General features: G+C 44.3%; 1 protein-coding gene across 2 annotated transcripts in view; it reads right to left on the bottom strand.

The window, feature by feature from the left end:
- Positions 1-3,166: 3,166 nt before the first annotated feature.
- The window catches only part of PPP1R16B (protein phosphatase 1 regulatory subunit 16B), a 102,236-nt gene continuing 92,911 nt past the window's right edge, over positions 3,167-12,491 (bottom strand). Inside the window, exons 10-12 of one of the 2 annotated variants that reach the window (XR_007768456.1) lie at positions 11,445-11,613; positions 9,685-10,738; positions 3,167-3,662 (exon numbers count right to left, since the gene is read on the bottom strand). Coding sequence is in view for 1 of the 2 variants with exons in the window: in XM_050917360.1 (XP_050773317.1) it covers positions 10,217-10,738; positions 11,445-11,613 (691 nt within the window). In the remaining variant the exon portion in view is untranslated. Of the gene's footprint in view, positions 10,739-11,444; positions 11,614-12,491 lie in introns of both variants that reach the window. The other variant, XM_050917360.1, reaches the window with a different exon arrangement.

The following is a 12,491-nucleotide window of genomic DNA, read 5'->3' as shown; positions in this document are numbered from 1 at the left end:
CATCCGCAGCTACGATAGTCCAGGGAGTACAGAATCTTTTCTTTAGACATGAAAGGGTGGGAGGGGTGATGGAGCTCAGGCTTCAGCTGCTATGATGAGGACGGTTACCCAGCATTTTGCACCATCTGCCAGGAATGACAGGGAGTCATTCCCATTTTTATCCAGGCGCCCTCAGCCGACCTCACTGAGGCCAGCCAGGAGCTCTCACGGGCTTTTGATGGTTTTCAACCATTTTGTACCATCTGCCATCAGGAGAGGAAGGGGAGGGGATGCTGCTGTTCATCGCTGCAGCACCGCGTCTACCAGCAGCATGCAGCAGACATACAGTGACATTGAAAAATGGCAAGAAATGATTTTTTTCCCTTTTCTTTCATTGGGGGGAGGGGGGTGTAAATTGACGAGATATACCCTGAACCACCCCGGACAATGTTTTTGACCCTTCAGACATTGGGAGCTCAGCGAAGAATGTAAATGCTTTTTGGAGACTGGGGGGACTGTGGGATAGCTGGAGTTTTCAATCTCCCCTCCCTCCCTCCATGATCGTCCATTTGATTCTTTGGCTTTCCATTACGCTTTTCATGCAGCACCGTGCTGAGTCCCTGCAGTGGCCTCTGTCTATCACAGCCTGGAGATTTTTTCAAATGCTTTGTAATTTCGTCTTCTGTAATGGAGCTCTGATAGAACAGATTTCTCTCCCCATACAGCGATCAGATCCAGTATCTCCCGTACGGTCCATGCTGGAGCTCTTTTTGGATTTGGGACTGCATCGCCACCCGTGCTGATCAGAGCTCCACGCTGGGCAAACAGGAAATGAAATTCAAAAGTTCGCGGGGCTTTTCCTGTCTACCTGGCCAAAGCATCCGAGTTCAGATTGCTTTCCAGAGCGGTCACAATGGTGCACTGTGGGATACTGCCCAGAGGCCAATACCATCGATTTGCGGCCACACTAACCCTAATCCGACATGGCAATACCGATTTCAGCGCTACTCCTCTCGTCGGGGAGGAGTACAGAAACCGGTTTAAAGAGCCCTTTATATCGATATAAAGGGCCTCGTTGTGTGGACGGGTGCAAGGTTAAATCGGTTTAACGCTGCTAAATTCGGTTTAAACGCGTAGTGTAGACCAGGCCTACGTAATCTCCTTGGGGGTTACAACAGTGAACACAAGGCAGTTGACAGCTACACACTGGAGGGATGCAAAGGAGGCACCAGCTAAAGAGGGGGCACCCCCCACCCCCATGACCTGCATGTTAAGGACAGCTACATTATTGAGTTGTGTCTGTCCCATTGATGACGAGATAATTTTGAAGTCTTCTGAAGCTAGAGAATGAGTTCAGGGTGGTACAGGCACAGTGAGGAGGATTCTTACACTTGCAGTACTCTGGAAACAGTGCTTCCAGGGTACTGAAAATGAGTCCAAGGTCTTTTTCTTGATGGGTAACAGCTAATTTAGGCACCATCATTTTGTATGTATAGTTGGGATTATATTTTGCCATGTTCATTACTTTGCATTTAACACTGAATTTCATCTGCCATTTTCTTGCCAAATCACCCAGTTTTGTGAGATCCCTTTGTAACTCTTTGCAATCTGTTTTTGACTTAACTATTTTGACTAATTTTGTCATCTGCAAACTTGGCCACCTCACTATTTACCCCTTTTTGCAGATCATTTATGAATATGATGAACAGCACTGGTCCCAGACTAGGACAGACCCCTGGGGACACCTCTATTCACTTCTCTCCTTCTGAAAATTTATTCCTATCCTTTGTTTCCTGTCTTTTAACTGGAGTCCCTGGGAATGCTTTCAAGATCACCTAAGGATCCTTAATTTAATTTAATGGCAAGCCTTTTGTTATCTTAATCACGCTTTCTCTGTTTATAAACACACTCCCTGCACCAAGGGCCGAAGTCCTTAGCAGTGCCCTCCCCCTGACCCCCCACGCAATTGGGGAGGGGCACGTGACCCTTCCTCCCCCAAGGTAGGTTACCACTAGTTCAACCTACAATTCCTTGTCTTCACTACAGTCAACATGGGTGCATTTTTTTGCTGTCGAGTTAACTTTCCTAGTGAAGACAAGGCCTTAGTGGCAGCAGCAAACTCCTGTAGCCCTTACAGTGGCTGGAGCTGTTGGTATTTGTGATCAAGAGGGGATGACATACAGATCTTCCCTCACTCCAGGGCTTACCTATACAGGAAAGTTATACTGGTGTAACTGTGCATGCTCTTCTTCCCATATAAGTCAAGCTGAAAAAAATGTCCTTACAGAACATTATACTGGTATAACTAGTAAAACTTTCCTATTAAGACAAGACTTGAGGCTTAATTCCTTTTCTTCTTCCTCTCTCTGAAAGGGTCTGTTCCCAAACCTGAAGAGAGATAATTGCCCCTCTCCTGAAGCAGACAGTGGGATTGATGAAAGACCAGCATGACAGTTGCACACTGGCCTGTTCATTATGTGGGGTCAGATTTACACTGCTCCAGTTATACTGGTGATGGTTAACCTCAGGCCCCAATAGAGAGAGCTGCAGCAGTGCTTAATTTGTAGTAAAAGAGGTGCCAGTGCTCAAGCAATTAGGTGCTAGGGCTTAAGCAATTTTTTTACTTTCATGTGGCAAGCCCAGAGGTGCCTGGGTTCTGAACTGCCAAACCCAGAGATACTGGGGCTCAGCCCTGGCACTGCATTAAGCACAGAGCTACAATGTAACCTGGAGATGAGAAAAGTGTCCAACATAACTGCTGAGTCCTCATTGTGGAAGAAAGGGTGATGGTTCCTGGGTATTTGAGGATGTATGAAAGAAGTCCTCGCTACTGTGGCAACCCGCACGTGTACAGGATTAATGAGGAGTCCACCATGAGCTCAAAGCTCCATGCAACGCTGAGTCTGGTAATTAAGGACACAAGACCATGGGTTTGAATACTAGTCTATTCCCATCATCCTAAAAAGCTCACTTCTACTGATAATTGGTTGGTTTAAACTCACTGCATTTTATCCACCCACCTAGCTCTTCCAGACAGATTATGTTGGCAAAGCCCATGGCTGCATCAGAGGGAAAAAACACATTTAGGTTCAGTCCACACAGTGGTAGTACATTGTTATATTAAAAATTAGATGCCATAAATTTCAAACTCAGTAAACCAGTAAATAAAGACCCCATCTGCAGTTCCTCGTATTATCAAAAGAAATTTAATATTTTTTTTAATTAAAAAATTCAATCATTCTGTTAAAGACACTGAGAAGTCAAATGCTAATACTGTCATACATATCCTGTTGGCATGAGATTTACATACAGTTTGATATTTAATGCATTACTTCAACATGTTAAAAAACCATCTTTTCATACTTACAGTAGCAATATGAAGTTAATTCCATACAATATCAAATATCCTTTTTTAAAAAGTTTTAAATATATTACTCTGATTGCCAAAATGCCATTTTTATACACAAAGCTGCTAATACAATATACAGTTCTCTTACATTGTTTTTTCACATAAAATACATTTTGTCAAGTTTTATTTGTACATCATTTACTACAGCTCAATGGAGTCATGAGTTATTGCAGAGGGCTGGGCATCCTTTTGACATGTCCTGGATATGCAGCAGCTGAACCTAGCTGTACAAGGCCCACAGATGCCACTGAAGTTAGTTCACTGCTTCTTCCTCCTGGAAAAACCAACAAAATTGCAGTCTAGATGCTGAGAAGTCAGATAAGGCTCACCTAAGGGTGCATCCACATTGGCTATCTGAAAACCTGTTCTCCACTGGCTCAGGTGGAGGATGGAGTATAGACGGGGCTCAGGCACGGGGTTGAACACCAGATAACTAAAATGCCCGACTCTTCTTTCTAGACCCCCACCATTGCTACCACCAATAGAACTGCAACAGAGGAGAATTACAAGTTGTAAGTTTGCTGCAGCAGATGCACCCGTAAAGAATCCAATCCTACTCTTCCTGTGTAGGCAACTGTACATTGGCAGCTTTACCTGCATGAAGACAGCAGGATCAGGCCTAGAAACTGCTCAATAACTCCAAACCCCATTCTACAGCCTCAGAAATATTACAGTGTCCAGTAGTAATGGACTACAGCTTGTAATACTACCACTGTGTTTGGGCACTTACCGTACAATAATATAATATCTTTTGTGGAGAGAACGTGATGTGCCAATATCATCTGTTAAAATACACAAGGACTTGGATCTCATTGCGTATCTCATGACCCAAGAAAACCAAAGCTAACCTGGAGTTTTTACCTTACACAAGTTTTCATTTATAAACCAGTCAGTTACTAGTAAGGTAATACTTTAGGAAGAACATTTAGTGCTCATAATGCTTGCACCAGGACATCAAAGCTAGAGAAAGAATAAAGATTTTAATGCTGGCACCAAACTTGATGTTGAAATCAAGTCACGGCCAGTGGACAGGAGCCAGAGCTGAAACTCAGGTGTATGCCAGGCCTGAGTATAACCTTCCATGCTTCCTGGCCCGTCCCAGCTAACCTAAACCAACCTCTCATGGTGCTGTACAAGTAAGATTAGACCATAGCCCCAAACTAACAAAACTAGAACTCATTGTGTTTTTATTCCAGGTATCACAGGACTGCAGAAAATCTGTTTTATTTCAATTCAAATACAATTTTTTGGGCTGGGTGGGAGGGAAGATTCCCTCTCTCACCGGAAAAGCAGAGAAAGAGATGGGGGAACAAAAGAAGCAAAACAAAAATCTACAGTTCAAATTGAAAAATTGTATAGGAAGTGAAATTTTGAAAAAAAAAGATTTTCCTTAGAAAAGCCATTTTGTCAAAACAATTGAAGCCAACTGTACAGAGCTATTTTGTAGCCAGCATAGTAGTACATAGATATACCCATAGACACAGAGAACACCTCGAGGCAGGCTAACACCAATTAAGCCACTGAGATCTGCTAAAGAATAATTCTAGTGCTTCCCATGGTGGAGTATTCCTATTTCAGTATATGACTGATAACGTTTCAACACAAGGCTGTGAGAACAGATGCCCAACATCAAGTTGAAGTGTGCTAAGAATGAGGCTCAATGCAATTTAGGGGATTATAAATGCTCACATCTACCTACAAACTTATCAGCCAAAAGCCACTTTGCGTTAACAGAATTCATCATACCCATTAGGTATTGCCCTGTCTCATTACTGCTATTTACCCGAACTCTCCCTGTGACCATCATCCCCACCCTTCCGTAACACAGGGGATTCTCTGCCCTGTGTAACATCCCATCAGAGCCCAAGCTAGAACACTAGACTCAAACCGTCCAAAACTTTGGAAGGAATTCAGATCCAGGTCCAAACTGAGGCCTTGCTATAAGAGCTCAACTGAGACAAGAAATTTCAACATCTTGAAGGGGAAAGTCTGGATCTAGGTCTGAAATGAGAACCAAACTTTATAGTTCAAGCCCATCGCTAACAATTAATAGTCTATTGCTATGCCTATTGCTTGGCTGGATCAAGAGCTGGCAGAGACTGCTCCCAGGCACTATTATGCATCTGAAGAAGGTCCTTCAGCATGGCAGATGGAGCTCTCTCCAACTCCGCATTAGTTTGCTAGCAGAACTAGGGCCCCAGTGTATCATGAAGGCTTGCATGCAGTAAGGTTGTGCCCATACACAGCACTCTGGCTGTGGTGACTAATAACTGGATGGTGACTGGATTCAACCTCCTCAAAAGCTTGGGGGAAGGTGGATCTGAAATTTACACCCTGGGCTCATGTCTAAGACAGCTAGAGTCTGACCGGCTTCCCCACTGTTACTCAGATTTTAACAGAGCCAGGCTGCCCTTGCCTATAGGGGAACATGCATGAAGGAGAGGATTGTACCAAAGAGGCAGGGCCAGACAGCTGTGTAGACTTTAGGGGAAACAGAGCTTGAATGGTTTGGCCAAGAACAGAACATTAAAAAAGAAGAAAAATTTTCTGCTAACCTAAGTGCTAGACATGCAAATCCTGAGATGGTTTCTATTCTCAGCAACTTTTTAGTGGCACTAAAATCTCCAACAAAGTAGTCGAGTGTCTGCTATTGTAAGCCACAAAATAATCAAAGCATCCTACTGGAATGGCCCCCAAGTGCAAGATATTACAGGCTTTAGCATAACTGCTCTAGCTATAGAGCTTTTTATAAATGAATAAGGACTATATTCTTAAAGGAGGGAACTTGCAACATGTCTACAGACGTGTCTGTGAAACTACCCTACCCATGAAAACCTGCATTTGCAGCGACCAAATAAATACTTGCAGGTGGATTAAGTCCCCATTCTGTGCTCAGAATTATCCATTTGGTGCTTACTATCACCACTTCGCACACATGTTTAAGTTGTCTACGCCCTGCCCATGTATCCCTGCTGGTGTCCCATGGCCATCCAGGCATTCCAGCCAGGAAGTCCTTCATGCCCTTGTTTGAAAACTCATCCCAAGCTGTCAAATTGATTCACATTCTTAAGTAGCCATGGAAAGGACCCTAGATTGACTATCCCATTCCCAAATCCCTACATGCACCAATGGTAGATAAAGCTCATCACTGCCCTGGTGCAGCTCCTGATGCATTCACTAGTTTCTGTCTCTTCTCAGTTCTGAGATAAATTGGAGATAAATTACAAGTTATCACCAAGGTCATATTTACAGCCTCAGAGCCATAACAGGCAAATTAAGCAGCTCTAAGGCCAATTTTATGGTTACAATGTCACAGCAGTCCAATTAAGGGAATATTTGTGCAACCTAGAGCATGTAGCATCTCTTCTCTTCCACACCCCCGGATAGTAAAGCCATTGTTGCTTAGTTAGACATCACAACATGAGCTGGAATAACGAAATTCTGGAGATTACGTTAATCAGCGATGTCATATTGATGCATCAGAGCTATTTGTCTAAATTACGCTGGGTTCACATTGCTTTAGTGTAGTAACCACTGTCAATGAAAGCAAGCCCCAAACTATATAATTCCATTGCATTCAAGTGTCTGCTTTCTATTTGCTGGAATGAGATGTAAAGCCCAATACTCCTCTCACTTTCACCGTTGTAATCTGACTTAATTGGAGTCACTTCTGATTTACGGCTGGTGTGAGTGAGAAGGAACAGGCCATGACCTGATATCATCTATCACTGGGAATATAGATAACAACTGTTCAAAGTTTAGCACAGGCTGCAAATGATGTGCAGCAACACCAGGCTAATTCTGCTCCAGCAATTCTCATTCCAGTGGTGGTGAGGGGAGTGATGTCTTTCTCCCAGGTAAATGGGAAAAGGACATTCAAGAGCTGGTAAAAGGGGAATGCCTTCATTCCATGATATCGAAGCTACACTTGCTAAGACCACATCAAGTTTTCTTGGATGTTCCACTCCCTGGAACTCTGGGTAATCATATGACACCACCAGACCTACATACACCCTCCAACACAGTCACCTCTACTGCATAGGACTCTTCAATTATCTGCTCAACTTCTTTAAGTTGGGAGAATAGGAGCTAAGCTCCCTGATGTCCCAATAACCTTAGAGGGTGGTTGGTTTGTTTGTTTTTAATCATACAAGTTCAAACAATGCAGCAGTAGAGTTCCAAGGCAGGCAGGGCATCAGGAAATGGAACAGGAATAACAGGTTGGCCCCTTGAAAATGGGGCAGGAGTGTCAGGCAGGATCCCTGGGATAACGGGGAGGAGTGACTAGGTACATTATTAAATACATTAGGAAAAGATGCCTTCGCTGTAACAGACTTTCTGAAATCTGACCTGACTTTCTATCCCTATGCCAAAATTCATCAGCCTGACAGGAAGCCCTAAGACCTGCCAATACACCCTGGTACCTTCCTTGTGGTAACAGAGGCTCATCTCCCCTGCCTGGGGGGCAGATACTATAATGTGCAATGTCCTGCCTTCTCTAGCAGAGGGCGAGATGGGCCCAAATCCCAGTGCCACTGGATATGGCACTGCAGACACTGGCTCCATTCAAAAAAGTGCTACATCAAATTCAACTCTGAAGTAAACAAAGCAAGGATGGGCAGGGGGCGCCTCCAGACAACCTGACATGTGGCTTTTAGCTCTTCAGCTCTTGTTTCCTTTCCCCCATATAACGATAGTGCAACTCTGGGTCCCATCACTGTCAAAAAGCCCCTGTTCATTATAACACCACACGTCTCACTATCACACTACTAGTCTCCCTTGTAGAGATGGAACAATGTTTCTAGTTGTGGGACGGCTTCACTAACACGCTGCCTCATCTTTAGGCCAGCGTCTCCTGTTTTCCAAGCCATAAACAGTTGAAAGGATGGGTGTGGGGGGAGTCAGAAGAGAAAGGTACATTAAAAGTCCCTTACCAGAAGGGAATACAGTATCGCTCTCAAATAGCAGCTGGAAAGAGAGAAATATGCATGGAAGTTGTGTGGTCTACAGCAGATGCTTAGCTGGAGCATAGATACAGAGCTGTGAGCAGGATTCTATCCAGTGATGGCTCAGAGCGGCATCAGGAACCCAAACAACACTGTGTTTTTTAAGACTGGGGCCTAAGCTGCATCTACAACACAAAATTCACAGACACAGACTGTGCAATGGCCCCTTTGTGCAGACAAATATTTCCAGATGCAACTTAAAACATTTTTTAAATATTTTGCCTGTTTATTCTGAACTCTCATGTCCACTTCCCTATAGCTGATGCTCTGCTGATTGGTAGCAGCAAGGGGACAGCACCTTTCAGGTGAGGGTTCTGCTCCCTGAAGGGCAACTGCAGAAACTGGCCTGCCAATAGCACACTCCTTGTTACACCAAGCCACAGATTCCACAAATGCAGCCTGGCACACAGTTAACACATGCTACCCTGAAACACTGGTGCTGGCTTCCTATCCAACAGCGCTGCACTAGACCACTCCAAACTTCACTGCTGCATGCTGGCTTTTGCTCAGTGATAGAAGCCACTTTCTCTCTCATACAAGATAACTATTTCTGAGCCTTTTGCTGGCAGCTACCATACTGCTGCTGGTGACCCCAGCACAGGGTCTGAAAAAAAACACTGGAATGCTGGGAAAAAATGTTAAAAAGTTTCCATCCTACTGTGATGCTCTACAACCAAAAGCAACAACTTAGCATTTACAGATTTAGATGCTCGAGCAGCTTAGCCCCAAGAACACAGGTTCACACACAAGAGTGTCAAAACCTAGTGTGGCTGGAAATGTTTCCATGCCATTTTTACTGGAAGCAGGTATTTCTTTCCCCTTCCTTCCTAATTTAAACAGAGCCCTACGGTTCTGGAAACCCAAATACAATAGCACTCTCACAGTGCAGGAGAGACAGAAAGCTACAGAGACCATTCTAGTTTTTAAGCTGAGTGAAGCATAGAGTGTAAAACGCAGCACCAACAGGGAAGGTGAGATTGTTAAAACTGAATGGATTTCACTAATCTAAGGGTCTTAGTAATGCAAGTAATTTGTTTCTATCCCATTATTGACCCTTTCAGTCAGCATTTTATTGCCAGAGTTTATTCTATTGGATTTCCATCAGGAGTTCTGCTTCAAACCTGATGGCACTGCAAAGCCCCTGCTTTCAATTAGAGTAGGCCACAAACTAGTTTGCCACTTTTGACAGTGGGCTGTCAGGCATCACACAATGCACGCATCACACAACTTCCCGAAGTACATGCACTGGGGATATGCCCAGCTTCACCTGTGTAAGCAAATGAAACATACTAAAGACTCACAAAGTCTGCACTTGCAACTCCTGGGCTGTTTGCACAAGTGCAGAGGGCTGGCCACACATTCTCAAGGGAGACACCTATCACATCCATGAGTGAAAGGCAGGCCCCGCATGTCTCATTCCAGAAGCTGGGTGGCTCCCAGCACGAGGCACAGAAAGGGAGGACTCTAATTCAGATGGTTTTGTCTTTCAAAGACCCTGCATGATTTACAGTGGAGAGCCCCCCACTGTCTCTTTCATAACACTGCCATGAGGAAGAGTAGGGTAGCTTTTTTTTTACTGCACGCAAGGATGTGTACTTCATTTCTCCACTATGGGCCTCACTCTGCCAGCCTTGCTCATTTGATTGCAGTGGGGTTACTGGCAGGGTAAGGTACTATTCAAGATGAATGAGGCCGGCCCCATCAAGTCCTATGTAACTAAACTGAGTTCCCTCCATGTGGGGATGGAAACAGCCCATCCTCAGTAATAAAGCTAACCTGGCCATCCACTTTTAGTCTCCTCTGAGGTGAGACATGGATGACACTAGGAAATCCTGCAGCACCCGTGCACTTTCTCCTCCATTTCATCCATGGGAGCTTTGAATTTCAAGAGAGGGGGATCGCCACTGGATGCTGTGTAATAAACGGATGTCCCATTGGAACTGTAGGGAGAAGTCCTGGAATCAATCAGGTGCTCCTTGGCCTCGCCCCCATTCTCAACTACCCCACTCACACTAGTGCCAAAGTGGGTGCTGAGAAAGGGGTGGTTAAGCAGCTTAGCTGCAGCCCGCTGCCGCTTCAGTTCAGAAAGTGTTTGATGGCTGCGATCCTTGTAGCCACCCCAGATTTGCTGAGAGTCGGGGTCACCGGGGCTGCTGTAGGGCAGGGCTTGACTTGTATTACAGTCTGGAGCTGTGTGCATTTTCCAGACGTCCCCGTTGGAAACCGAGTACTGGTAAGTGCTGGCTGATGCCCTGAGTCCATTCTGGAGGGAGGATTCAGGGTCACTCTGTGTGCTTTTGGTAGCTAACTCAGGAAGGAGCATAGACTTCTCCAGCACTGAATTCTGTAATGAGAAAACATTAAAGAGAAGCAGCTCCCAGTGTACAATCCATCCCTTCCACAGCTTCCTAGTCCAGGCCAGTCCCTTTTAATCCATTCCTGCAGCCAAAGAGTAGCAGTAAAGAGGTGAAATTACCTATCCCCAGCCCTATTATTTCATTAATGTGTGAACTTCAAATCCTAACTGGGACCAGTTAAAAGTTAACATAGAAAGACAGTTTCACATTTGTTTTCTTTTTCAAAACCAAGGCAATTAAATGCAAAAAACTTGTGTTAGTTCAACATGATGGTAACTGAATTAAATAAAGATTACCAGAGAGTCCAAGAACAAGTTCTTCTAGAAACATTGGCCCACCCACATTGCACCTACATAAGGTCCATTAAATGCACATAAAAATACACACTGTTATATGAGAACATGAGTTTTTGCAATTGCCTGACTTTTTGGGTCAGATTCTGTCCTCATTTATTTTGATGTGAATCCCACATCATTCCTTTCACTTCCTGGGCGGTACTCCTGATTTGCACTAGCGTAGCTGGAACCAGAATCTGGCCTTGTATTTAAATGTGTGCCCTTAACATTGTCTTTAATATAATCTAGGTTCTCACACAAGTACAAGTACTCATAACCAACACGCCCATTCACAATTCTGGTTTGAGGCTCTTTATGAATTTTGATAAGAAACTAGAATATGAATTTGGTTCCTTACTGGATCTGTGTTCTCTTGGTCAGATCGAGCCTCCATGATTTCTCCAGCATAGCTTGAGTTTCTCTGTTCTTCCGTTGCTCCCATTTGCTGCCAGACAATGGCCTCCTTCTCATACTCCTTCCTGTAAAGGTTGGTCCGGTCCGAAAGACTCGCCCTCCTCACCACCTTCCTGAAGGAGAGAAACAGGGAGCAAAGACTTTAGCAAGATGGGGCAGTGAGGGGGCTCCTCCTCACACGATAGCTCCTTCATATCCTTCTTGCACTTTACAGCATCTTCCATCAGTGTCAAGGAGCATGTTACAAACATGAATTAAGCCTCTGAGCACTCATGTGAGGTAGAAAAGGTCCCTAACTCCCACATTGCAGGGAGGAAAGGGAAGCATAGAAATGGTAAAGGATTTTTTCAAAGAGGATTTGGGTTCAGAAGATGAGATCTCGCATACAGCTCTGCTAGTGGACAGCTTTCCACCTAACCTTCCCTGGTGCTTTATTCATTTGTTTTGTTCTAGGAGAGGACCTGCGGACTGGTCCAGTGGAGATCTGCAGCCATAGCTTGAGAACTGCTACTCTAAATTCATAAAGAAAAAGAATATTCTAGGTAGACTGCGTGTTCAGTCAACTTGCAGAAGAGTATCAGGGTTCTGTCTTTATGTTACCTATTGCTATACCTCAGCTTTTCCCCACATCTCCAGTCATTAGAACTATAATGCACAAGAAGATCTTTTCAAAGCATTAATCAATGATGGAACAAATACCAATGATTTAGGAGATGGGAAACTCCCTTATCACCTATTATGTTTTCCTACACTGTCTGATGCATTGCATCATGGAGCCTACTTTTCTAGAAGCAGCACAATCTCCCCCAAAAAAGCTCACTGAACAATTGGCCCAGTTTCAGCCTTTTGGAGAGTCCACTGAACTTCAGAGCAGACAGCTTTGTATCTGATCATACTGAATACTGGGTATTCTGCTTTCAAGTTTGGGACAGCAAAGGTGATATCCAGTCTAGTGTGTGGCATGATCTGTGGGAAGATCAATTTTGGACTC

This window comes from Gopherus flavomarginatus, chromosome 11 (genome assembly GCF_025201925.1).
Source record: "Gopherus flavomarginatus isolate rGopFla2 chromosome 11, rGopFla2.mat.asm, whole genome shotgun sequence".
NCBI classification, from domain to species: domain Eukaryota; kingdom Metazoa; phylum Chordata; order Testudines; family Testudinidae; genus Gopherus; species Gopherus flavomarginatus.
This window is presented reverse-complemented; position numbering and strand designations above follow the sequence as displayed.